Consider the following 27821-nt stretch of genomic DNA (forward strand, 5'->3'; position numbering starts at 1 on the left):
TAAAATAAGCTAAATAACGGAGAAAACATGATTTTGTTATTTGGCAGGCCTAACAGTTTTATTGAATTAATTGAAATGGAAAATGTGCAATAATAGTTGAGCCAACCACCCTAAACTCTGTCTACATCAGATAGTGAAATAGAACAGATGCATGTACACACACACACCTCCTAAATTGGCACATGCTATTATCAGAAACAAAAAAGACTTGACAGACTTGAATTGACACAATGTTGCCATCAATAGTAAAACATCCAACACACTCCAACTTGAACAGTGGTCTTGTGTTGTGGAGCAAAATGATCTCTGTATTGTCTCACACTTGAGCAGGGTGCCAGACAGACTCCAACTCAGCTGTCCCAAATCTCTTGATTGGTTTCCTTTCTTTTTCTACCTCATTAGAAATAGCATTGTTCATTCAATGACAACAAACATTAATAAGTCTGCTTAGGATACAACTGAATAACCTTCCAGGCTCTCTAGTCCTTGTCGAAGTCTTCGGCGTCTTTCACATACTAATAAATGTATCTTGAATGCCTCAATGTTCTCTGTCCGTTGCCCAAACAATGATCGCATGATGTATGACTTCAAAAGATGCCATCTCTCCAGGCATTGCGGTCTTTCCTCTGCCTCTTGCGGGCCAGCTCTGGGAAATAAGCACTGTTGTACGGCATTTCCCTCTCCTCTGTCTCCCTTGGTCGCTCCTTCTCTTTCCCTGTTCCATTCTTCTGGTCCAGCAGAGCCTGGGCTCTCCTCTTCTCCTCCGCCTCTCTCTGCAGTCGCTCCGCTCGCAACCTTTCAATAGAGCTAGAAAAGAGAGAAGAGGTGGTTACCATCAACCATACATGTTTATCCAGAGGCTCAGTACACTTGGTTGTGCTCTAGTACACTTGGCTCTGTGTACTTGGTCTCTTGGATATGCATCCAAGTGGAGTTGAAACAATAACAAAGAGCCACCCTGCCCTATTCGGTAAAAAGCTGAAGAAATGTAACCACTCAAATTATAGACAGAGCTATGGATGCAAGGACTGACCATACACAAAATTATAGACAGAGCTGTGGATGCAAGGACTGACCATACACAAAATTATAGACAGAAATGTAACCACTCAAATTATAGACAGAGCTATGGATGCAAGGACTGACCATACACAAAATTATAGACAGAGCTATGGATGCAAGGACTGACCATACACAAAATTATAGACAGAGCTGTGGATGCAAAGACTGACCATACACAAAATTATAGACAGAGCTATGGATGCAAGGACTGACCATACACAAAATTATAGACAGAGCTATGGATGAAAGGACTGACCATACAAACAATTATAGTTATAACAAAGTTGGGGCAATATAGTATTTGTTTACATATACTTGGTTTGCAAACAGAGTTCTGATGCAGTATGACAGTTAAACGAAGCTAATGAGGCATTTATAACTTATATTCTTCAAGAATGATTTGGTACACATCATTAATTTAGAATTCTAAAAATGTATGTAGCAACTGCTGATTGCCCCTTTAGGTCAAAGCTAATTGGTCTTATGATTGATCAAAGAAACACAAAACACCCCCAGACATACAGACAAGACACCTAGTCTTGATAAAGATTCAAACTTCTCACCTTTCTCCACCACTGCTTCTCCTCTCCCCTCTATCCCTCTTCTCCTTCTTCTTCTTCTTATGTTCTTTTCTATCCTTCACCGCCAGTGCTTTCTTCATCTCTTTCAAGGGGTCCAGCATGTCTTTCAGTCGTCTGTCTCTCTTCTCCTTCTCCTCTTGACTGAGTGGCAGTCTCTTTCCTTTGTTGTCTTTCTCTTTCTCCTTTTCTTTGTCTTTCTCTTCTTCCTGGCCTGTTTTCATGTACCATGGAGTTACCTCTGTCCCGGGTTGGGGGCCTAGGGACACTAGCAGACCAATAGCACGCTCCTCGCGCTCCTAAAAAAACAGAATCACCATAGCATTAGAATAAGTAGAATATTATCATTCAAAGTAATGATCTGTGACGGGAGGAATCAGGACCAGCTATTACTATTTGGAAAGTTCAATACATTTATTCACAGATCATTCTCTGATCCTTCCATTGATGTGATAAGCATCAGTCCATTAAATCTGTTCAAAAATCTTCCATATTAGCACCGAACACTCCATGATATTTAAATTCCAATATGCATTCTCAATTGCCAACATGGTACCCGTTTACATTCAAAATCTTAAACTGAATTGGCCAATCTCTGTTTAGAAATGTCTCTGGACTAAATAAACCAGGCACTGTCATTGGCTGGCTAGATCCACTGGAGAAAAGCTTTGAAGTGTGTTACCTAGAGCGTGATGAAAAAAACAGTAGCCATGTGCACAAAGAAACTTGATTTCTACACAGGTGAAGGGGGAAAAGCATAACAGAATGACAGGAAGGTCACCTTTTCATCTTTCTGGTCTTTGAGGTACTCTGCATTTCCTTTCTTCTCAGATGACTCCTCCAGAGGAAATAGATTGAGGTGTTCCACCACTCCTCCACTCCCCTCCCCTCCTCTCTCACCTCCCTCTCCTTCATCCTTCCATGCTCCAGACTGTTGAAGTGCAGCTCGTGACTTCTGTCTCAGGTGCTCTGTTCGCGCCTACAGCAAAGAGGTTACTTACCTACATAACATTCAATTGCAATAATGAAGCATATATACACATTATATGCACTTGTATGACTTGATACTATTATAACAATGCCTCTTACATCGCTTCTCTTAAAAAAATCGCACCTGTCATACATCGTTTCACACAAAGTTTGGTTGTCACTTCAGACCATGCTAAATCAATTATGAGGAATGTATCAATTTGGGGAGGCAACGTTGCTATGGTTACCTCCTGCTCTGCTCGCTCCACACGGCGTTGGACCTCTCGCTCCTCTTCTGCGGCTTGTGCCTCGTCCCGGCGCACGCGCGCGACGTTGTCCTTGTTGCGAACATGCCAGCTCTTTTTTGGTAGAATATTCATTTGTCTTCTGAAGTTGAGTGTTTGTTTTGACCAGGGCTTGTACAGTTAAACAAAAATGTGTCAAAAACGTAACATACCCTGACTTCTGTTGTTTGCAATTCAGTCAGTCTCTACTGTAACTCCAGTTCGCTAGCTAGCTAACGTTAGCTAGCCTTAACCTATTTCCTGTAAAAACAACAACATTTTAACAGCTATTTCAATCGCAGAGATGTAATTCTGACACTGGGTTTTGTACAGCTGTTACCGACTGAATAAAATATTTGCATAAAACCAAAGAAAATATATTTAACACATCTGAAAGGTAAACAAGCAACAAAAGAGCTATTCAACCACAACCGGAAACATACACCCGAAAATAGTATTACGTCATAACGTCTACGTGACTAGATCGATTTTGTAGAAGTTCTCTCACGGGTCAGCAGGGGGCGCACGTTGCACATGACAGAAATAATAATACTAGCATTTTGTTCCTTATAATTGTGTATTTATTTCAGAGATCTACATACACAAGATACTGATATATATATATATATATGAGAGAGAGAACTTGTTAAACTGAAGAACATTAAACATATATGTAAACAATATTTAAATCAATTTAGAAAAATAAACACATTTAATGTTATAAAGGTGGGGTAGAGGTATCCTCTTTTGGAATCCGAGAGTGAAAGACTTACACTCTTGTATCGAACATGTAGGTTCAGCATTCCCGAGCAGTCCCATTACAAGTCCGAATGTTGAATAATCTTTATTTCAACTTGCTTTACCTGTTGTCCGCTGATTGTGTTCTTATTTTGGGAAGTAAACAGGCAAAATATCAACAGGGAAGTGTTAACCTAACTTTCAATACACTGGACTGGTCTGCATATTCGTTTGTATTTTCAGTACTGGCACAATTCGCACATGACAAACACTTGCCCAATATGCAAGTAATGGCCGAGCTTAACTGAATCACAGACCGAACGATGTCCCACACAATCAACTGGCAAATTTCACAAGCACTTCTAGCTGATGGGTGGCTATAATTTGTGGAACGTTCCAACAGGAATCTGTTCCAAAAACTTCGTAAAGTATAATGTTGTTTTCAACGTAGCATGATAAATTCACCTATTTAACTAGCTGCCGAATAGGCATCAACTCACCACGTAGTTTATTCTTAATGTTTGTCCATAGGCTACCAGAGTGAGGACAGACATTTTTCGGAATAAACGTGGTGAGTTAGAAACTAAATGAAATAGCCCACTCCCTACCCGGTATCTTATTCTGCCGCTATACAATTTTGTATCCGTTGTTTGCTGGCAACCTTGTTATTTACGAACTTTTTGGAACAGATTCCTGTTGGAACGTTCCACAAATCACACCCAGCTGACTGCGAGGGAACGTGCTTCGGTCGACAGAACCTACCGCCGCAGCAACAAGTATTTCCTGTGGATATTTTATCTCCACTTCCTACCGTCAAAAGGACGGACAACCGATAAGTGTAAATATAATTTTATTCAACATTCTGGCTTGTAGAGACTCTTGCCTCTTTTTTAGGGCGACTTCTTTCACACGGAATAACCATTGTGTAAACACGGTCACAGTCTGATGTTTAGGCAAGAGGTGAGGAAGAGAATGCAAAGGCAATGAACATGGCAATTGATGTTACAGGTATTATGAGAGAGAAATAGGGTAACAAACTAAATTTGATTATTTAGATTAGTCATTTAGCAGAAGCTCTTATCCAGATGGATTTACAGTTGGTTCATTCATCTTAAGATACCGTAGCTAGGTGAGACAACCACCACTCAATCATAATAAGTACAACTTTGCCTCAAATGTAGCTATCGTACACTAGAGTGACAATTGTAAAGTGATTTGTGAAGTTGTAGATGTGCTATTGCCACATGCAAAACCTATCTAAGCCTTTCAAATCTGTAAGAAGTGCCTTGGGCCGGGATATGGGCCGTGGGTTTGAGCCTGGTGTCTGAGTCAGTTTGCTGCACCAGTGTCAAATGTGTCCAATTGGTCCCTTGTTGGAACCCCCATCTCTCTACTCAGCTCTTCATTCTGCTTGACCAGGAACTGCTTATCACATCCCTCCTGTTAGAGTTGAACACACTGTTATACAAGGTTAAGCTTGAGTATGGGCCATAGACTTGGTTTTGTTTCAAACATATATTTTTTGTATCATGTCATGTAGGATTTCTCCCCATCCATCACTTACCAGTTTAAGCTGGGCCTTTAGCAGATCAACACTCTTCCCATAGACTGCGGCTAGAGCTGCTACGTAACACAGCACCACAATATCAGGACAGGGAGACAGAGGAGAGCAATGTTTATGCAACAAACACAGTCAGAATGTTATGTACAGGAATCTGAACACATGGAAATAACCCATGCTGACCATATGAGTCTATGCAGATATGGGCCTCCCATTTGTTGAGTTACCCACCTCCCTGTACCTACTCAATATGACATGGAGAGGATGAAAGGACAAACATTCAATCAGTAGTTTTTGTTTGGTTTCTTTGTGTTTTTGACTTACCTGGCTAAAGACAGTAGCCTTGAAGATGCCAAAGAAAGCTCCTCCTATGAGGACCGAGGGAGACGAGCATGAGTTTGATGCGTAGAGAACACAGACCCACTGTCTGACCTAAGGTTAGAGACAAAGCCTTTTTCTGTAGCCTCCAGGTCCACCTGACAGAGGGAGGAGACAGATAGAGGAGGGGAGAGAGACTGGAGATGGGAGGAATAGAGGGGAGAGATCATACAGAGAAATTAGAGGGGAGGAAAGAGGAGTGCATCTTCAGTGACCCTGCAGTAAGAGGCAGAGCTCCTACCTGTAGCTGGTAGTGGATGCTTTTCTGTTTGAGTTTGGTGGCCAGGTCTCCCTGGCAACCGTAGTCCCAGCCAGTGAACACCATCTTGCTGTAACTGCCGGCAGGACCTCTGCCTGTTGCCACAGCAATGCGAAGTGCACTCCCCATGCTGTATAAGGGACCAATCAGAGTGGTGTGGTGTGGTGTGTGTGTGTGTGTGTGTGTGTGTGGGGGGGGGGGGGGGGGGGGGGTCAGTAAGTCATTAGGGTTAATGTCCATTCTATCCATTTTATTTCTATGCAGATGGAAGTGTAGGGCATTCCAGAAGGTACCATGCGATGATGCAGATGAGACAGAAGGCGAAGTAGAAGACGGAGGTGAGGAGGTAGGCCAGGGGCAGGTTGTAGTGGAAGCCACTGCTCTCTGCCACAGTGTTGTTATAGTAACCATAGAACATGTAGGAGTACTCCATGAAACCCTGGGAGAGGGTGATAGGTGGAGGGTGGGAAGTGGTGAGAGTGGAGCCTACGAGACTAGAAGCGTGCCAGACTTGACATAAACTCACAAAATGACACAAACCCACAAGCAGACAGACTGTACATTATTTTTTTATTTCACCTTTATTTAACCAGGTAGGTCAGTTGAGAACAAGTTCTCATTTACAACTGCGACCTGGACAAGATAAAGGCAGTGCAACAAAAAACAACAACACAGAGTTACAAACAAACATACAGTCAATAACACAACATAAAATAAAAATATAAACATCTATGTACAGTGTGTGCAAATGTAGAAGAGTAGGGAGGTAGGCAATACATAGGTCCTAGAGGTGAAAATAATGACAATTTAGCATTAATACTGCAGTGATAGATGTGCAGATGATGTGCAAGTAGAGATACTGGGGTGCAAAAGAGAAAGAGGGGTAAGTATTAATATGGGGATGAGGTGTGCTATTTACAGATTGGCTGTGTACAGGTACAGTGATCGGTAAGCTGCTCAGACAGCTGATGCTTAAAGTTACTGAGGGAGATGTCGTTCTGCCCCTGAACAGGCAGTTAACCCACTGTTCCTAGACCGTCATTGAAAATAAGAATTTGTTCCTAACTGACTTGCCTTAGTTAAATAAAGGTAAAAATTGTTTAAAAAATAATTATATATATATATATATATACACACTGCTCAAAAAAAATAAAGGGAACACTAAAATAACACATCCTAGATCTGAATGAATGAAATATTCTTGTTAAATACTTTTTAAAAAAAAACATAGTTGAATGTGCTGACAACAAAATCACACAAAAATGATCAATGGAAATCAAATTTATCAACCCATGGAGGTCTGGATTTGGAGTCACACTCAAAATTAAAGTGGAAAACCACACTACAGGCTGATCCAACTTTAATGTCCTTAAAACAAGTCAAAATGAGGCTCCAGGGCCTCCCGGGTGGCGCAGTGGTTAAGGGCGCTGTACTGCAGCGCCAGCTGTGCCATCAGAGTCTGTCGTAACCGGCCGCGACCGGGAGGTCCGTGGGGCGACGCACAATTGGCCTAGCGTCGTCCGGGTTAGGGAGGGATTGGTCGGTAGGGATCTCCTTGTCTCATCGCGCACCCGGCCCGCCACAGTGCGCGCTAGCCAAGGTTGCCAGGTGCACGGTGTAGCCTCCGACACATTGGTGCAGCTGGCTTCCGGGTTGGATGCACGCTGTGTTAAGAAGCAGTACGGCTGGTTGGGTTGTGTATCGGAGGACGCATGACATTCAGCCTTCGTCTCTCCCGAGCCCGTACGGGAGTTGTAGCAATGAGACAAGATAGTAGCTACTACAACAATTGGATACCACGAAATTGGGGAGAAAAAGGGGTAAAATATATTTTTTTATAAAAAATAAATAAAAAATGAGGCTCCGTAGTGTGTGTGGCCTCCACGTGCCTGTATGACCTCCCTACAACGCCTGGGCATGCTCCTGCCAACTCCTGGACAGTCTGTGGTGTAAGCGGTGGATGGAGTGAGACATGATGTCCCAGATGTGCTCAATTGGATTCAGGTCTGGGGAACGGGTGGGCCAGTCTATAGCATCAATGCCTTCCTCTTGCAGGAACTGCTGACACACTCCAGCCACGAGGTCTAGCATTGTCTTGCATTAGGAGGAACCCAGGGCCAACTGCACCAGCATATGGTCTCACAAGGGGTCTGAGGATCTCATCTCGGTACCTAATGGCAGTCAGGCTACCTCTGGCGGCCCCCCAAAGAAATGCCACCCCACACCATGACTGACCCACCGCCAAACCGGTCATGCTGGAGGATGTTGCAGGCAGCAGAACGTTCTCCACGGCGTCTCCAGACTGTCACGTCTGTCACATGTGCTCAGTGTGAACCTGCTTTCATCTGTGAAGAGCACAGGGCGCCAGTGGCGAATTTGCCAATCTTGGTGTTCTCTGGCAAATGCCAAACGTCCTGCACGGTGTTGGGCTGCAAGTACAACCTCCACCTGTGGATGTCGGGCCCTCATACCACCCTCATGGAGTCTGTTTCTGACCACAACAGCATGTGAAATGTATTGTCAATCAGTGTTGCTTCCTAAGTGGACAGTTTGATTTCAAAGAAGTGTGATTGACTTGGAGTTACATTGTGTTTAAGTGTTCCCTTTATTTTTTTGAGCAGTATATATATATATATATATATAAGACTCCGGTTTCAGAGATTTTTGCAATTCGTTCCAGTCATTGGCAGCAGACAACTGGAAGGAAAGGCGGCCAAAGGAAGTGTTGGCTTTGGGGATGACCAGTGAAATATGTGTGCTATGGGCGGGTGTTGCTATGGTGACCAGTGAGCTGAGATAAGGTGGGGCTTTACCTAGCAAAGACTTATAGATGACCTGGAGCCAGTGGGTTTGGTGACGGATATGTTGTGAGGGCCAGCCAACGAGAGCATACAGGTCGCAGTGGTGGGTAGTATATGGGGCTTTAGTGATAAAACAGATGGCACTGTGATAGACTACATCCAGTTTGCTGAGTAGAGTGAGTGTTGGGGGCTATTTTGTAAATGACATCGCCGAAGTCAAGGATCGGTGGGATAGTCAGTTTTATGAGGGTATGTTTGGCGGCATGAGTGAAGGAGGCTTTGTTGCGAAATAGGAAGCCGATTCTAGATTTAATTTTGGATTGGAGATGCTTAATGTGAGTCTGGAAGGAGAGTTTACAGTCTAACCAGACACCTAGGTATTTGTAGTTGTCCACATATTCTAGGTCTGAACCGTCCAGAGTAGTGATGCTAGTCGGGAGCAAGGATGTGGGCAGCAATCGGTTGAAGAGCATGTACTTAGCATTTAAAAGCAGTTGGAGGCCATGGAAGGAGTGTTGTATGGCGTTGAAGCATAATGAACTTCAGAGAAGTATTGTTCTCTGCTGTATTCAGTATATCTATAACCAGTGGTACACAGGACTAGATTACACGTTGTGTTTTCTCACCGTTCCAGAGAGTAAGTCCAGGAAGTACTGGTAAAACACCACCAGACCTTGAAGATTTGGATCATAGACCCTACACTCCTCTAGACCTGAGACACACACCACACATATTCTCAGCTGTTTGAAGATAAGCCAAGGTCACATTTGATCATGTTTCCCACCGAATACCTCAGTTCCATAATCTGCTAATTTGTTAGGGACTCCATTCTCAAACCCGTGAGAGAATACCAGTAACAACTGCTGCAATATTTGCAGTTTCAATCCCTCAATTCAATTAAAAGCCCATCCTCTTAAGGCAGATCTGTTGCTATGATACTGCTACAGGGAACAGTGAGAAGATATTGTTTTATATTGGAGATACACAGAATAATGTTAATAGACTGGACTGGAATAGAGATGGTGAATGTCACTCCAATGCCATGACCCGTTAACCAATCATAGGCCTGGTTTGAAAATACATCCTCCAATGCTGGCCTTACCAGTGCTGTCCACTGTCATGTTACTGGTGCTGGTGGATCTGAACATGATACTGGGGATGAGGACGAACCCAGCAATCAGCAAAAACAACAGGAAGTTGAGCACCACCAGGAAGCGCAGGAACATGAAGTAGGACTGGACACCACCGCCAAAGTGTCCTGCAAAGACAGGGGTCACAGGGCCATGTTGTGAATGTGAAGGCAACATAATTAACTACAACAGTAGCCCTGGATTGTTATTCATATTTTTCAGAATTAATTTAAATAAAAATAACATAATGGCATGCAATGTCAGAATGTAATACATTTCAACTCCTACGTGACATGGTACAGGGGTCTTTGTTTTTTAAGCCCATTACCATGTGTATGGGGTGTGTATTTTAGTTTCAAAGGAGATTTGTTTAAGACTACCAAGAAACATTATGTGACCCTGATTTAGCCCAATGCAGTAGAAATGTGTGGAACCGAGGCCTTTTAGATATTGCTGAAAGCCTCGGGAAAACGTAACCTATATGTGAGGTGATTGTGTATGCATTAACAAGTGCATATAGTTAAGTTCTGTATGTCACATACAGAAGTTTACATACACCTTAGCCAAATACATTTAAACTTAGTTTTTCACAATTCCTGACATTTAATCCTAGTAAAAATTCCCTGTCTTAGGTCACTTAGGATCACCACTTTATTTTAAGAATGTGAAATGTCAGAATAATAGTAGAGAGAATGATTTTTCAGCTTTTATTTCTTTCATCACATTCCCAGTGGGTCAGAAGTTTACATACACTCAATTAGTATTTGGTAACATTGCCTTTAAAATTGTTTAACTTGGGTCAAACGTTTCGGATAGCCTTCCACAAGTTTCCCACAATAAGTTGGGTGAATTTTGGCCCATTCCTCCTGACAGAGCTGGTGTAACTGAGTCAGGTTTGTAGGCCTCCTTGCTCGCACACAATTTTTCAGTTCTGCCCACAAATTTTCTATGGGATTGAGGTCAGGGCTTTGTGATGGCCACTCCAATACCTTGACTTTGTTGTCCTTAAGCCATTTGCCACAACTTTGGAAGTATGCTTGGGGTCATTGTACATTTGGAAGACCCGTTTGCGACCAAGCTTTAACTTCCTGACTGATGTCTTGAGATGTTGCTTCAATATATCCACATCATTTTCCTACCTCACAATGCCATCTATTTTGTGAAGTGCACCAGTCCCTCCTGTAGCAAAGCACCCCCAAAACACGATGCTGCCACCCCCGTGCTTCACGGTTTGGATGGTGTTCTTCAGCGTGCAAGCCTCCAACTTTTTCCTCCAAACATAACAACAATTATGGCCAAACAGTTCTATTTTTGTTTCATCAGACCAGAGGACATTTCTCCCAAAAATGTCCTCCCATGTGCAGTTGCTAATGGTAGACTGGCTTTTTTATGGCGGTTTTGGAGCAGTGGCTTCTTTCTTGCTGAGCGGCCTTTCAGGTTATGTCGATATAGGACTCAATTTACTGTGGATATAGATACTTTTGTACCTGTTTCCTCCAGCATCTTCACAAGGTCTTTTGCTTGCTGTTGTTCTGGGATTGATTTGCACTTTTCGCACCAAAGTATGTTCATCTCTAGGAGACAGAACGTGTCTCATTCCTAAGCAGTATGACAGCTGCGTGGTCCCATGGTGTTTATACTTGGGAACTATTGTTTGTACAGGTGAATGTGGTACCTTCAGGCGTTTGGAAATTTCTCCCAAGGATGAACCAGACTTGGGGAGGTCTACAATTTTTTTTCTGGGGTCTTGGCTGATTTCTTTTGATTTTCCCATGATGTCAAGCAAAGAGTCACTGAGTTTGAAGGTAGGCCTTGAAATACATCCACAGGTACACCACCAATTGACTCAAATATTGTGAATTAGCCTATCAGAAACTTCTAAAGCCATGACATCATTTTCTGGAATTTTCCAAGCTGCTTAAAGGCACAGTCAACTTAGTGTATGTAAACTTCTGACCCACTGGAATTCTGATACAGTACGTTATAAATGAAATAATCTGTCTGTAAACAATTGTTGGAAAAATGACTTGCACAAAGTAGATGTCCTAACCGACTTGCCAAAACTATAGTTTGTTAACAAGAAAATTGTGGAGTGGTTGAAAAACGAGTTTTAATGACTCCAACCGAAGTGTATGTAAGGTTCCGACTTCAACTGTATATCATTTGTACATTTTGAATAATGTCTCTTAGGGCTGGGAATTGCCAGGGACCTCACGATAAGATAATATCACGATACTTTGGAGCTGATACAATATGTATTGCGATTCGATAATGTGATTTTTTTGCGATTCGATGTTCCAAACATACTGCTCACCATATGTCTGCTGCAAAGGGACCGCCATTGAGAACACAAGTTGTAATCAGTCATGGAAGTAAGTGCTGAAAACAAATCGGCTCCGGATTTAAAAAGAAGATGAACACGTTATGAAGAAAAAATACTGGAGTTGTGTTGCAGATACAGCCAACCAGTGCAAAAAAATCATTGCGATATTGTCAAAACGATACAACATATCGTCAAAAATAATATCTCGTATGTAACTGCATGGATTTCTTCCCCCCCATCACTAATGTCTCACCGCCAGCTGCTCTTGCTTCACTGGAGGACCTACAGCAACAATAACACCCACACACATTTCACTTACAATGAACCTTCAGAGCAGAGCAGATAGGCCTATTATACATCATGAAGCACGCAGATGATCTTCCCTGAGACGGTTTCTAACAGTTTGTGCAGAAAGTCTAAGGTTTGCAACAAACAAAAAAGTTTAATGAGCTGGTCTCAGACAATCCCGCAGGTGAGGTCCTGGGCTGGCCTGGCAACATGTGGTCTGCGGTTGTGAGGCCTGTTGGACATACTGCCAAATTCTCTAAATCTATGTTGGAGGCAGCTTATGGTAGAGAAATGAACATTCAATTCTCTGGCAAAAGCTCAATTGAACATTTCTGCAGTCAGCATGCCAGTTGCACACTCCCTCAAGACTTGAGGTATCTGTGGCATTGTGTTGTGTGACAAATATTTAGAGTGGCCTTTTATTGTCCCCAGAAAAAGGTGCACCTGTGTTACGATAAAGTTGTTTAATCAGCTTCTTGATATGCCACAACTGTCAGATGGATGGATTTTCTTGGTAAAGGAGAAATGCTCACTAACGGATATAAACAACTGTGTGCACAAAATTTGATAGAAAAGCATTTGGAACATTTCAGGGATCTTTAATTTCAGCTCATGAAACACGGGACCAACACTTTACATATTGATTTATATTTCTGTTCAGTGTATACTGTATCATTGGGTATGACAGCTGAACAAAGCTTATGAGAAATTAAGTAATATTCCTCAAGAATCAATGGGTTCTCTATATTAATGTAAAATTCCAAACCATTTCAAGCAGAATTATTGATTATTTTTTAAGTGTACTGCCTTCATTTATGGAGTGGGCAGTGTCCATGGGCGGGGTTTTGGTTGTGATTGACACGTTGTTGCGGTAGTAGGAAATGGGATTTACCAAATCATCACTGTGCTTGAATATTTGTTCCAGGGATTGTTAACTATATTGAATGTCGGCCTGATTTTAAACGTGAGTACGTTTACTCTAGAAGTTTAGCTACATCCTTTGAACAGAGATGCACATCCTAACATGTCTAAAAAAATTACACATGCTTGTCACCAGTAGCGTTGAAAGGTTGCAAGTTTGAATCCCAGAGCTGACAAGGTACAAATCTGTTCTGCCCCTGCCCCTGAACAAGGCAGTTAACACAGAGGGTAGCAAGTTTTAAGTTCCTCGGCATACACATCACAGACAAACTGAATTGGTCCACTCACACAGACAGCATTGTGAAGAAGGCGCAGCAGCGCCTCTTCAACCTCAGGAGGCTGAAGAAATTTGGCTTGTCACCAAAAGCACTCACAAACTTCTACAGATGCACAATCGAGAGCATCCTGTCGGGCTGTATCACCGCCTGGTACGGCAACTGCTCCGCAGTGGTCGGGCTCCGGTAGTGAGGTCTGCACAACGCATCACCGGGGGCAAACTACCTGCCCTCCAGGACACCTACACCACCCGATGTCACAGGAAGGCCATAAAGATCATCAAGGACATCAACCACCCGAGCCACTGCCTGTTCACCCCGCTATCATCCAGAAGGCGAGGTCAGTACAGGTGCATCAAAGCTGGGACCGAGAGACTGAAAAACAGCTTCTATCTCAAGGCCATCAGACTGTTAAACAGCCACCACTAACATTGAGTGGCTGCTGCCAACACACTGACACTGACTCAACTCCAGCCACTTTAATAATGGGAATTGATGGGAAATGATGTAAATATATCACTAGCCACTTTAAACAATGCTACCTTATATAATGTTACTTACCCTACATTATTCATCTCATATGCATACGTATATACTGTACTCTATATCATCGACTGTATTCTTATGTAATACATGAATCACTAGCCACTTTAACTATGCCACTTTGTTTACATACTTGTCTCATATGTATATACTGTACTCAATACCATCTACTGTATCTTGCCTATGCTGCTCTGTACCATCATCACTCATTCATATATCCTTATGTACATATTCTTTATCCCCTTACACTGTGTACAAGACAGTTGTTTTGGAATTGTTAGTTAGATTACTTGTTATTACTGCATTGTCGGAACTAGAAGCACAAGCATTTCGCTACACTCGCATTAACATCTGCTAACCATGTGTATGTGACAAATAAAATTTGATTTGAACCCGCTGTTCCTAGGACGTCATTGAAAATAAGAATTTGTTCTTAACTGACTTGCCTAGTTAAAGGTAAAAACAATAATTGGTTAACTAGCAGGTGGGTAGGAGCTGTGCAGTGTCATATTGGTTCCAGACTTGGTGCATCAGTTCTCCATGTTATCAGAACTGTCTTGGGTGGCTGGAGTCTTAATTTTTAGGGCCTTCTGACACCGCCTGGGTTAGAGGTCCTGGATGGCAGGGAGCTCAGCCCAAGTTATGTACTGGACCATAAGCACTACTCTCGAGCGTCTTGCGGTTGGATGCTGAGCAGTACCCATACCAAGTGGTGATGCAGCCAGTCAAGAGGCTCTCAATGGTGCAGCTGTAGGACTTTGAGGTTCTGAGGGCCCATGCCAAATCTAAACGTGTGTGTAGACACCAAGGAACTTGAAGCTCTCGACCTGCTCCACAACAATGTGCACGGGGGAATGCTCAGCCCTCCATTTCCTGTAGTCCACGATCAGCTCCTTTGTCTTGCTGAGGTTGTCCCGGCACCACACTACCAGATCTGACCTCCCTGTAGGCTGTCTCAAGAATAAGCAAATAGCACAGGCTAAGTGCTTTGTCTGCCATAACACTCCAATAAGATTGTGGATTCATGGGGAAGAAATGTAGGTAAAATGCATGTTTTATCATACAGCCTAGTTAGATTGATGATTCATAAATTTGACACTTGAAATTTAGGCCAATCTGCAGTTAAAATGATAAGGCAGTCATCCCCCCACTCCTTTATGGGGCTGGAGAAATGTAAACTCATTCAGACAGCTATGGATGCAAGGAACAAATATCCATAATATGAAATGTTTAACATTAGTTACAATGGCATAAAACAAGCTTATGTTGGATCCCGATGGTAAAAAAACTGAACACAATGAATGGGCCTCATGGTATCTGTGCATTCAAATTGCCATGTATAAAATGCAATTGAGTTCATTTTTCCAGTTTATGCCTGCCCATACCATAACCCCACCACCATCATGGGGCACAGCTCACAACTTGACATCAGCAAACCGCTCACCCACATGACGCCGTCTGCCCGGTACAGTTGAAACCGGAATTCATCCATGAAGGGCACACTTCTCCGGCATGCCAGTGGCCATTAGGTCGGTTACAACGTAGAACTGCAGTCAGGCCAACGCTCTAACCACTAGGCTACCCTGCCGCCCCAATAGCTATAGATGATCTGCATTCACCTTTTGTCCTCTTGACTTCTCACCATTCATCCCATTGCCTAGTCACTTACCATCTACTTAAATTCCTTAATACCCCCACACAACCTGGTACCATGTCTCTAGTCAAGTTATGGTTAGCCAGGTTTACTTTTAATTTATTTCTCTCCACTGTTGGGAACACCCCATAAGCAAGCAGTTTAGTTTGTCTACTCTACACCTGTTTAGTCACTCCCATAGCCAACTGAGCAAAAGTCAAAATTAATGTAGCCATTACATGAAGTCAATCATTGTGCAGAGACCTTACCTAGCTTAGTTTCCACCACATATCAAGTAAAAATGATCACTTAAATTTGTGGTCAAATGTTTTTATTATTGAAAAACAGGAAGTGTCAGTCAGCCTCCATTTTAATCCTCCTCTTCCTCATCAGCTCCCCCAGCACCACCCTGGCCCTTCTTGGCATTCTTTCTCTTGACACGGCCGGGGCGTCCGCCACCGTATGGTGAACGCAGGGAGAAGTCAATGTGCTTCTGGCTGTCCAGGCGCACCACGAAGGAGGGGATGTTGACCACCTGCTTGCGCACACTGGAGAGAAAGGAGATCTCAATGAGTGGTTTGTTCCTCCCCACTTAATATCATAGACAAATAACCATCTACATGGGAATAATTTGGCATCAATGACAGGCCTCATTCACGAGGAATTCTTGACACCACAGGAAGTCTGCATATGAATTGTAATCATCGGCCTGCCTGATGAGGATAAGTACTCTAACCAAACTAAATTGAAGACCATGCAATTGCCTGACAAGTCAAATACACTTGACAGTTTGCTGTGACCATTGGTCCACATCTGCTTGAGGTGCAATCCTCCATACATTACCTGTCAGCAAATAAGACCGTAGCAGTCTGCCTCTCACTTGGCTCTGGGCAGGCTTATAGACGAGGCACACAGCCTGTTACTGCATTGACCTTGCTGAAACTGGTTTGCCTACTCTTGATGGGCAGGATTGGCCCTGGGCAGTCATTGACAAGGTATACGGTTTGTTACCGAATTGACCTTGCTGAAATGTTAAACCATACTCAGGGGTGAGCTATCGTTTGTGAGGCCCTCTAAGGATTGAGAAAGTAACTCGTGAGTTGTGCAGTTTCACCTCAGTTACCTGAACAGTTAATATAGGCGAGAGAATTTTAGAAATGTACATGTTACAAATGGTTTAACAACCACTCAAGTTCATCAGAGCCTATTTAAAATAACAGACCTATGTAATGATCTATCGACTTGTCCTTTCTAGCATGGCCATCTAGTGAACATCAACAGCTTACCGGATGTGCCTCTGGCGGATGAGAACGCGGGCATGGTGGATGCTCTTAGCAAGGCCCAACTTGAAAACCTGAGTCTGGAGCCTCCTCTCCAAGAAGTCCTCCACCTTCAGGCCCAGGATGTAATCGAGCTTCATCTTGCCCTCATCCAGCACACCGATCCTCACCAGACGCCTGAGCAGGGCATTACCTAGGAGACAGGATGCAGCAATTCAGTCACTGATCAAAGTAGGGCCCGTTAAACTGGCCCTAATCAGGGACTGATTGAGACCTGAAACCCCAGGTGGGTGCAATTAATTCAGGTAGAACCAGCAGTAATCTGGACCTCTTAAGGTAAAATCTGAATACTCCCGATTTAAGGCATCTGGAAATCTGACTGACGGCCTCATTCACGAGGAATTCTTGACAACACAGACAATCTGAATATCGAATATTTAAATCATTGGCCGATATCGCACTAGCTAACAGCTCAAAGGACTTCTACAGTCAAAATATAGTTCAGAGAACAATCTAGCTGTGGTGTACCTTCAAAAAGACGCTTGGGGTCCTTCTCATCCAGAGTGAGCAGCTCTCTGGCGGCCTTGCGGATCTTGGCCAGGGTGAACTTCACCCTCCACACCTCACGCTTGTTTCTCAGACCATACTCCCCTGAGAGATTAAAGTTAATTTAATGAAAAAAATGACACGGTATTTAGAGACCAGCAGATTCAATATAAACCAAAAACCTGCTATTTGCACACATACCGATAAGTTTAAGCTCCTGGTCGAGACGAGACTTCTCGAAGGGGCGGCGGGGTGTCACGTAAGTCTTGCGACAAACCCAACTCCTGGCAACGGGCATGGTGGATCAAAGTGCCTGAGGAATATAATAATTGATATGGCTGTTCAGTTCCAACATTTCGATTACACAAGTGATTATACTGAATTCCAACCCATGTTAATTTTTCTGCAGACCATCTTAAGTCATACACCCATTAATACTTAACATGTTTAACATAAGACAGTTACGCTATTATCAAAATACAAGTACATTTAATTGTATGGATCAGGGTCGGTTCACTGACAGGCTCCGATAGTGGTACTCCGTAATTTGGCTGGCGAAACCAAGTGGAAACGTGTTAGCCATTTAACTAGCGTCAAATAACATTTATATTAAGGAATTGGTTTCCCAACCTACACAACTTTAAATTGTAAATGTAGTTTGATAAAGGGTAAAGCTTTTAAGATGCAGAGATGACTACAGCACAGTAACGTGCCGGCGCTAGCTCACTCTTACTAGCTAGCTAACGTTAGCGTGCTAACCACGTTGTACAGTGCGTGGACGACTGACATGACCGAATAAGGCAGAAGTTAAGCCAAAAATATACAAAAGATGTTGGTCGGTGTAAACGAACTGCACAACTAAACGTATAAATACATTACTTCTCAACATTGCGACCCTACTTCTATGGAAAAACAAGACAGACTAAAGAGCATAATACGCTATTACCTGTCTCCCACAGGCCAGTACGATAAAGAGGAAGTCAAGTTGGATCTCTCCAATATTTATATGGATCCCGCGAACTACATTTCCCAAAAATATGTGACGACACCACTTCAAAGCAGCAGTTGGTGAAATACCTCCATCTGTTGTTCAACTTTACAACTACAGCTTTGTTCGTCAAACTAAAACCGTTTCTGTTTACTTGCTGAACAAGAACAACTAACTTTTCAAACAACTATCTAGTCTAGTGTACTACACGGAATGAACGTTGGATCACCTAGGTATGCCATGTATTATTTTGTGAGCTGTTGTGTAGGCCGCTGTTTGGTTATTGAACATTGTTTAAAAAAAACGAAAAAAAAACGTGTAACGTTATGTGTATTAGCCCGGGATCCTATGTAGGGGCTGTGTGTGTGTGTGTGTGTGTGTAAGTGTAAGAGACCCAGCTGTCACTAATCTCCGACAGTGGTGGCTTGGGGGGGGGGGTTGGAGGTGGCAGAGAGAAAGAGCGAGAGAGAGAGAGGGACTATTTCTAACACCCTGAAACGGGACCCTTTACATGTGTTTCTGTCTGTCAGGCCGACCAACTGACAGGCTGACAGACACACAGCAGTGTTATTTCTAACTTCTCTGCCACTTCCTGTCTTCCTATCTAGACAGGCTGACTGTTTCTTAGTTCAGGGAGTTTGTTTTAATTGTTTTAAGCTGAGAGGTTGACTGTTGACAGTTATCCTTCTGACTTTACAGCTCTTCCTCTCATTCACTTGGACCTTCTGTGTTTTCATCACTTGGATTCTACTCAAACTTCTTAGATTTTCCTGCCTTGTTTTTTTCATCTCCTCTGAGCATACCATTCTCTCCCTTTCCCCCTTCACCCTCTCTTGTCCTCCCATCTCCCCACCGTTCCCTCTGTCCTGGTGGTTTTCGGGCTATGCACCATGCTCTCTTCTCCTACAATGATTCTTCAGCCTTACGGACTGCCCGTCTATCCCCAGGGTGCCCAATGTTACCCCAGCCTAGTACAGGTAATCTACCTCTGTCTCTGTCTCTCAATCCCTCTGTTTGCCTTTTCCTTCTCTCTCCTGGTTCCTACCATGTTTTAGGCCGGGTGTGTAGCATTGGATGTCTTTCTTAGTACTCTGTCAGTAGACCCAGAGCCACATACAGAGATGGGCAAACTATCCTGCATAGCTGTTGGTGTGAACATGGGCCCCCATTGAATTCTGTATACATGGCTCTCATCTCAAGCGTCATTGAGATAGTTTGGTTTTGAGTCACTGGATATGCTGAATCACTGGCCCGGGGAATGACATGTCATCATGACACAAACAACAGGTTGGAGGGCCTGTTTGTGAAATGGAAAGGGACATTCAGATTAAATCTATTCAGGCCCAGTATTACACACTAGAAATGATACTGTTTGTGTTTGTCATGGTGATGATAGCAAAGTGGTTTATTGAACTAGATTTCAAAATAATCCAAATTATGATGTTTAGTTCAGAGTAGTTCACAGCTTAATGACGTGGTTGTTCACAGCAACTGGTTGCCAGTGTAGATTTGTGTCATGAGATATACTGTTGATAGGGCCAAACCCATTTGTTTTAATTGCAATGACACACTGGCAGTTATATTTAATCTGCAGGTCTCAGTGGTGCCAGCAGAGGTGTGTGTGTGTGTGTGTGTGTGTGTGTGTGTGTGTGTGTGTGTGTGTGTGTGTGTGTGTGTGTGTGTGTTTGACAGAGTCCCTGACAACCCGTTGGTGAATGCCAGCACAGATATGATGTGTGTCTGGAATCTGTCTTCCTTGTCTCTCTGTGTCACAGCCCCTGTATTTTTAGCCTGTTCCTTGAAAAGTAGATTAACACAGAGAGAGAAGGCTCCCATGTCATGCAGATAAGGGGGACACTGATATCCTGATAGTGTGTAGCCTAAGTAGGGGATGAAGACCAGTGTACTGTGCTATGATCAGAACATACCAGCGGAGTAAAATGTCTGACGATCTGTGTTTATGATCATATTACCTGTTCCATATTACTGTACTGTATGTAATATACACTAAGTGTACAAATCATTAAGAACACCTTCCTAATATTGAGTTGCACCCCCCTTTTCCCTCAGAACAGCCTCAATTTGTCGGGGCATGGACGCTACAAGGTGTCAAAAGCATTCCACAGGGATGTTGGCCCATGTTGACTCCCGTGCTTCCCACAGTTGTACCAAATTGGCTGGATGTGTTTTGGGTGGTCGACCATTCTTGATACACATGGGAAACTGTTGAGCGTGAAATCCAGCTGCGTTGCGATTCTTGACCCACTCAAACCTGTGCGTCTGGCACCTACTACCATACCCCGTTATTAAATATTTGGTCTTGCCCATTCTCCCTCTGAATGGCACACTGACACAATCCATGTCTCAGTTGTCCCAAGGCTTACAAATCATTCTTTGTCCTGTCTTCTTCCCTTCATTTACCCTGACTTAAGTGGTTTTAACAGGTGACATCAATAAGGTAGCATAGCTTTCACCTGGATTCACCTGGTCAGTCTATGTCATGGAAAGATGTTTTGTACACTCAGTGTAAACATACTGAATAGAGTAGACCATAGGGTGTGTGAGTGTTTTTGTCTGTGCGTTTGTATCCCCTGCTTTATGAGCTCTCTTAAAGGGCACATCAGCAGTTTCCTGTCATCTTCGGAGTGTAAATCCTCCAGCAGCTGTCCTAGCAACCACCTGTCTCAGAGCCGGTGACCTTTGACCCTGAGTCCTGACAGCTGAATAGGGGGAGGAAGGACAGAGGGGAACAAATGGCAATCAAAAAAAGACTGCAAGGAATAAAGTTGAGACACATGGAGAGATACTGTGTATAATGTTTGTTTGTTGACAATGTAATACTGTACTGGGAGTGGGAGACAAAGAGAGAGAGAGAGAGTGTGTGAAGGTGGCCAGTGCTAGTATCAAATAGATTCTATTATCTCCCCCTGTCAGACACTCTCCATGTATGGTGTGAGCTTGGGAAGGTCAGATATTGGGGGGTGAGGTGGGGCGGGGGGGGACACAATACAGGCATGTGTGTCGGTGTTGACATGTCCTCTAACATAGTGACTGTGTGTACTGATTGCCAGGATCTGCCATGTGAAAGCTAAAAGGACAGTTTCTGAATGATTATGCGTCAACCCTGGAATAAACCCAGATATACAACACACATGCCTTCCAATATCAGCAGACAGGATGCAGAGTAGTACATGTAAAAACATGTTATCTTTAAAGGTTTTACTCTGATTTTTTACATGGTTGTTGTTTTGGCCCATTTGAAAGCACTATATGTAAGATGATGTGCTAAATGACCAACCTTGTAAATGATATGCCTGTAAATCTATTCTAGAGACCTAATACATTCAAGATGGTATCAGTCTCACTCCTGACCATCTCCCGGTGGAATTTCTAAAGTAAGAATTCAGAGGTATAGGAGGAACACCTGTGTGGTCTGTCAAGAGAAATTGTGTACTTTGTACTGAAACCCCTGATGTTTGATAGGAAGAATCTGAGACCTACACAGACAAGGTGTTCCTTTTCCACTCCTAGTGAACTAAGATAGTATATCTTATATTTAACATTACATTTACATGTTAGTCATTTAGCAGATGCTCTTATCCAGAGTGACTTACAGTGAGTTCATTCATCTTAAGATAGCAAGGTGGGACAACCACACATCACAGTTATAGCAACTACGTTGTTCCTCAATAAATGAAGTTATCAGCAAAGTCAGTGCTAGTAGGAAAAGACAAGTGTGAGTGTTAGTTCATATCTTAGTATAGTAAGGCCTTTGATGCTGTGGTTTTACCTGCAGTAGCCACACTGTCTTCTTAGACCTATGAGAATGTAGGACACTCTCCCTGCGTTACGTATCAGAATCAGGTTTAATGATCAGATCAGCTTTCATACCTTTCCTCCACTTCGCCCTCTTCAATTTCACCATCAGTCCTATCTCACCCATTCGATGAGTGCAACAGCTGATGGACAGATAGAGGGGGAGGAGGAGGAGAAGAGGTTGGAGAGAACAACATGAATCTGTATTAAATTACAGCCAGTCTGATATATAGGCCTTGACACTTACTATGTTTACAACTGTAAAGGACAACATAAAAATCTTCTAATGGCTCTGCCAATCTTCTGGTTGACCGCTGGTCGGTTTCAGAGTAGAGATATAAGAGTTTATTACTGTGTTTTAATGTGAAAGATATAAAACTACCCAAATATTTCCTGCCTGCTTTTGTCTCTTCAAAGAGTCTGGTCAAAAAGAAGATATTGGAATGATATGAATATTTACAAGGCATAGGAATATTTAAAAGGCAGTACGTCAGCAATTACAGGGTAATAATAAGGATAGTATTCTTAGAGGTGGCCTTTTAGTAGGCAAGTTGAAGTACGGCTACAGTATTAGCTTTTAATGTAGAAATTACACATTTTGTGTAGCTCCTAAGTTTTTAGTGTGTTTCTGTGCGGAGGGGGGGTGGTTAAAAGGGATTGACAGGTACAAATGACCACAGCTGGCATAGCCCCCACAGCTCCACCTCCCCCCAGCACTCCTGTCATGTGATTGGTGGTTAAGTAGAACTTATGGTGTAGTGGGCGGGTGGAAGCCGGCATTAAAACATGTGGAAGTTGTTGGACAATGTACCAGAGAATCAGATATGCAGTGACAGGGTAAGACAATCATCTATTCTCCTGTTGTGTCTGTGTCACCACTATCACTTTTCATTGTGTGACAACTGGTCACGTCACTGTGTGAACTCTGCTTTCTTGCTGTTTATTTTTGGTACATTGAAGAATCAATGGATTGGAATGGATTTGGTACATTGATTAGATGATGATGATGATGTTGAAGGTATTAGTCTGAGATCAGTTTTGTGCTGAGTTGATTTTTCATTACAATTAAGTTGGCATAAGTGGTAAACTATTGGATATTTGCCAGATACTCTTTTCCAAAGGATGCTGAATCCTGAATGAATACTCAAAAGGAATAGTATACGTATCATAGTGAGCTGTACTGTAGGTATGAGTCTGTTGTGTGGATCTTTCTTAAGGTCCTCTAGTTTTGTACCAGCTGTGCAAATCTAAACTGCCCAGCACCACTCAACCATTAGACATTACCCAGGTGATATTTTAGACTCAACGACTCTTATGAAGAGTTTTTGACTTTTATGACTTTTATGAAGCCCGAGGTCTTTGTGCTTACATTAGAGATTATTCTATGGGCAGTATGCTGTGAATCAAAAAGGTATATTTTTAATGTAATTCATGAATAATCTGGTGATAGTAATTGATTATTTTGTTTCTTATAATAAGTGTCAACCACTATTACAATTTCAATATGGTTTATCCTACAGCTAGGTTGGATAGATACTATGACAATGTTATTTTGATTGATTATTGACTGATTCTCTTCTCTCATTCAATCCCAGGGAGGCCCTGGGCAGGAGGCCTGCCCCGGCAGTGGTGACCCCACCCTCCCACAGGTCTATGCCCAGCCTCCCTCATACCCTCCACCAGGACAAGCTCCTCCCACACCGGCAGGCAGACTTCCTCCTCTAGACTATAGTTCCGCCCACCCCAACTCAGAGTACCAGGAGCATCACCAGCTCAGAGTCTATCAGGGCCCGCAACACGAAGGGGCTGACACTCTGGCAGCCATTAGCACGGTAAGAACAACATGATAGACTGGAGGTGTGGGACTATAGAAGTAGTGTCCAGGAAAGATAGAGAGACAGAGATACTTTGTAATCAAGATATGTAGCTACTCTATGTGTATATGGGGGAATCACATGTTGTTTGTAACATATTTCTAGGAGGGGATTTTATTCTAATCAACAACAACATGTCATACAAAGTTTGAGGAAATTCTTTGTCAGTACAATGGAACACACACACACAGAGGACCCTACTTCTATATTTAGCTCCCCAACTCCACTCCTGTGCCCATGTAGGGGAATCTCCTCTGACACCCAGCAGAGCAGATAGGGGCAGCTGAGAGGAGATTCATTTTTGAAAGTGAATCCCCCCCATCTCTCTCTCTCTCTTTCCCTCTCCCATTTATCTGGAAATAGAGCAGGTAACCCCAAAGCCGTTAACATGCAGTATGTCTGTGTAAGATCATGCACCGAGGTTACTGGTAGGGGTTCGGGGTAAAGAAAGTTGAGAAAGGAGAAGTTAAAAACACAGGAGAATGGAACAACACAGTATTTAAATGTAAGATTATAATTTAAATGTATTTTGGTATATTGTATGGCATAAGTTATTAGGTAAGTTATCAAGGTTCAATATTTCCTACTATTTATTTTCATATAGTCTACAGCACAAAATGACATGTATTTGATGGGATCTTATGTAATTTCATTAGGAACAAGGCCTAGTTTCTGAACTTATAATGAGGAAAACATGTACATGTATGTTTATGTCCAGTGTCCTGGTAGGCTTTATATACTGTAGGTTATTAATCTAGACAAAGACAGAGGTGAATGGTGAATCAAGGTCAATGCATTGTGACTGTGAAGTCCTTTTCCCTGCCTCAGCAGCTCTTTCTGATGTCATAACTGACTTTTATGGCCACATTTATATATTCCATCACTAGAGCCCCTGACTTACAAGGTCCGTCCTGATTTTCGGGGAAAGTTGAGACGCCGCCACACATCATGGAGGTGGGGTCAACGGGGGAGGCCGAACGGGTGACCCCTCCCCCTCCGAAATATTGGCCAGGTTCAGAAATCAATTTTGCATCGTGACATGACACCAACATCCAACCCAACCCACCCACCCCTTTCTTCCACTCCCCCCTCCCCTCTCTTCACTGTCCCACTTCCCATGTTTCTGGTATGTGTATGTGTGTGAGGATGATGAGGAGGTGGTGTTTGTGTGAACCATGCTGCCATGGGAAGCCAGTATATAACAACACAGCAGTAGCCTGTATGTACTGTATGTGTTTGTGTGAAGCTGTCTCGCTCTCTCTCTCTCTCTCTCTGCGTGAATGTGTCTCTCTATCCCTCTCCCTCTGTTTCTACCCCACTTATTAATACATGCCCCCTCGGAATCTTGAGTAATGATCTTTAACCTTTGGCAGAAATAAGCAGCACCGTGACCCCAAACTGACATTTAGAACATTCAACTTTGACCCTGCCCGGCACTATGCCTCCCAGCTCCCACTCCTCACCCCAACCCAAGCTTTTTGCGCAAGTTCCTGCCTTGTTCACTTTATCTTTTTGTTTAATTTATTACTTATCGTTGCTCTGAGGACATTGTGCACATCTCTTTCTATCAGCCTTCCTATATTATAATGCTAATAATACCTGTTTTCATTTCTGCATATTAGGATCTGTATTTTGATTTGCATTAATATTTATCTGACTTCTTTCAAGCCTGCATTCACTTTGATTTTCAATTTAAAGATATTTTTCACTTTTGCTATTTTTTTCTTTGCCATTTTATTCTTCCTTTCACATTGCACTCTGCTCCCTCTCTCCTATCTCCCCCACTGCTATCTCCCTCTCTCCTATCTCCCCCACTGCTATCTCCCTCTCTCCTATCTCCCCCACTGCTATCTCCCTCTCTCCTATCTCCCCCACTGCTATCTCCCTCTCTCCTATCTCCCCCACTGCTATCTCCCTCTTTCCTATCTCCCCCACTGCTATCTCCCTCTCTCCTATCTCCCCCACTGCTATCTCCCTCTTTCCTATCTCCCCCACTGCTATCTCCCTCTCTCCTATCTCCCCCACTGCTATCTCCCTCTTTCCTATCTCCCCCACTGCTATCTCCCTCTCTCCTATCTCCCCCACTGCTATCTCCCTCTTTCCTATCTCCCCCACTGCTATCTCCCTCTCTCCTATCTCCCCAACTGCTATCTCCCTCTCTCCTATCTCCCCCACTGCTATCTCCCTCTCTCCTATCTCCCCCACTGCTCTCTCCCTCTCTCCTATCTCCCCCACTGCTCTCTCCCTCTCTCCTATCTCCCCAACTGCTCTCTCCCTCTCTCCTATCTCCCCCACTGCTCTCTCCCTCTCTCCTATCTCCCCAACTGCTCTCTCCCTCTCTCCTATCTCCCCCACTGCTCTCTCCCTCTCTCCTATCTCCCCAACTGCTATCTCCCTCTCTCCTATCTCCCCCACTGCTATCTCCCTCTCTCCTATCTCCCCCACTGCTCTCTCCCTCTCTCCTATCTCCCCCACTGCTCTCTCCCTCTCTCCTATCTCCCCAACTGCTCTCTCCCTCTCTCCTATCTCCCCCACTGCTCTCTCCCTCTCTCCTATCTCCCCAACTGCTATCTCCCTCTCTCCTATCTCCCCCACTGCTATCTCCCTCTCTCCTATCTCCCCAACTGCTCTCTCCCTCTCTCCTATCTCCCCCACTGCTCTCTCCCTCTCTCCTATCTCCCCAACTGCTATCTCCCTCTCTCCTATCTCCCCCACTGCTCTCTCCCTCTCTCCTATCTCCCCCACTGCTATCTCCCTCTCTCCTATCTCCCCAACTGCTCTCTCCCTCTCTCCTATCTCCCCCACTGCTATCTCCCTCTCTCCTATCTCCCCCACTGCTCTCGCTCACTCATTTTTTTGTGTAATGTTTTTTTCATCTTAATTTTCTTGTTTGGACTCATATAATCCCTTGGTTTTTGGAGGACCAATAGACAGACACTGGCATCGTGGTGCATTTTGGGATAGTGGATGTTTTGGTTTTGAAGCACATTACTATATCCTGTATGGTTTTGCATGGGGGCACTTTAATGAGATTATATTATGAAAATGTATTCCTGCAGGCTTACTGTTTATGTGTCTATATAATCTATGTCACCTGAACTACCTAGTTATTATGAATTTCTAAGTATAATTCATCACAATTATGTTCAGTATGATATTGTATTTAGTTACAGTTCCTCCAAAGTATTTCTGTTGGGGAAGCTGTTACTTTCGGTGTTGGCTGGTTGTTATAACTGAATCAACATGACTATGTAGCCTAATATTTAGTTAGTGTACAGCAGAGGAGGCTGGTGGCAGGAGCTATAAGAGGACGGGCTCATTGTAATGGCTGGAATGGAATCGATGGAATTTTATTAGTTGTCTATTCAGAGGTGTACAAGTGCATGGACCAATTGGCAACATGTCCTTAGTTTCCTCTGTAATCTCCCCCCTTCTTTCTCTGCCTTTCCGTTGAAACCTTTTTTATATCCTTCTCCTGTTCTCTGTCCTTCTATCCTCCTCCTCTCCTCATCCTTTCCTCCTTCTTCTCCTGTTCTCTGTCCTTCTATCCTCCTCCTCTCCCCATCCTTTCCTC

The 27821-nt window shown here is 43.3% G+C and overlaps 3 protein-coding genes across 15 annotated transcripts in view; 1 reads left to right on the forward strand and 2 right to left on the reverse strand.

Annotated features, from left to right (window-relative positions):
• Positions 1–31: 31 nt before the first annotated feature.
• On the reverse strand, positions 32–3365 carry LOC110536773 (leukocyte receptor cluster member 1 homolog). Its single transcript, XM_036940549.1, has 4 exons — positions 2858–3365; positions 2422–2619; positions 1626–1939; positions 32–807 (listed from the first exon to the last, which is right to left on the reverse strand). The coding sequence occupies exons 1-4, from the start codon at positions 2987–2989 to the stop codon at positions 588–590; spliced, it is 864 nt and encodes a 287-aa protein (XP_036796444.1). The 5' UTR covers positions 2990–3365; the 3' UTR covers positions 32–587.
• A 12692-nt stretch (positions 3366–16057) lies between these two features.
• On the reverse strand, positions 16058–18654 carry LOC110536796 (40S ribosomal protein S9). The gene is made up of 5 exons (XM_021622480.2): positions 18516–18654; positions 17771–17882; positions 17552–17674; positions 17030–17216; positions 16058–16291 (listed from the first exon to the last, which is right to left on the reverse strand). Exons 2-5 carry the CDS (start codon positions 17865–17867, stop codon positions 16114–16116), a joined length of 585 nt encoding a protein of 194 aa, XP_021478155.1. The 5' UTR covers positions 17868–17882; positions 18516–18654; the 3' UTR covers positions 16058–16113.
• A 432-nt stretch (positions 18655–19086) lies between these two features.
• Positions 19087–27821, forward strand: part of LOC110536807 (RNA binding protein fox-1 homolog 1-like) — a 15507-nt gene continuing 6772 nt past the window's right edge. For 3 of the 13 annotated variants that reach the window (XM_021622501.2, XM_021622528.2, XM_021622551.2), the window contains exons 1-2: positions 19090–19534; positions 23969–24205. In XM_021622501.2, the coding sequence (XP_021478176.2) occupies positions 19448–19534; positions 23969–24205 (324 nt within the window). In that variant the 5' untranslated portion in view covers positions 19090–19447. Of the gene's footprint in view, positions 19535–23058; positions 23211–23968; positions 24206–25134; positions 25202–25349; positions 25374–27821 lie in introns of those variants that run through there. The other 10 variants (XM_021622516.2, XM_021622545.2, XM_021622495.2 and 7 more) reach the window with 9 other exon arrangements.

Source organism: Oncorhynchus mykiss, chromosome 2 (genome assembly GCF_013265735.2).
Source record: "Oncorhynchus mykiss isolate Arlee chromosome 2, USDA_OmykA_1.1, whole genome shotgun sequence".
In the NCBI taxonomy this organism is placed as follows: Eukaryota; Metazoa; Chordata; class Actinopteri; order Salmoniformes; family Salmonidae; genus Oncorhynchus; species Oncorhynchus mykiss.

Bases quoted from the DNA above. Each gene is read 5' to 3' on its own strand.
- LOC110536773 (XM_036940549.1), bottom strand. From the start codon at position 2,989: ATGAATATTCTACCAAAAAAGAGCTGGCATGTTCGCAACAAGGACAAC. The intron at 2,620-2,857 runs GTAACCATAGCA...TCTTTGCTGTAG, and splicing joins TGGAGCGAGCAGAGCAGGAG to GCGCGAACAGAGCACCTGAG. The intron at 1,940-2,421 runs GTGACCTTCCTG...CTGTTTTTTTAG, and splicing joins AAGACCAGAAAGATGAAAAG to GAGCGCGAGGAGCGTGCTAT.
- LOC110536796 (XM_021622480.2), bottom strand. From the start codon at position 17,867: ATGCCCGTTGCCAGGAGTTGGGTTTGTCGCAAGACTTACGTGACACCC. The intron at 17,675-17,770 runs GTATGTGTGCAA...TTAATCTCTCAG, and splicing joins CCAGGAGCTTAAACTTATCG to GGGAGTATGGTCTGAGAAAC. The intron at 17,217-17,551 runs GTACACCACAGC...CCTGTCTCCTAG, and splicing joins CCCCAAGCGTCTTTTTGAAG to GTAATGCCCTGCTCAGGCGT.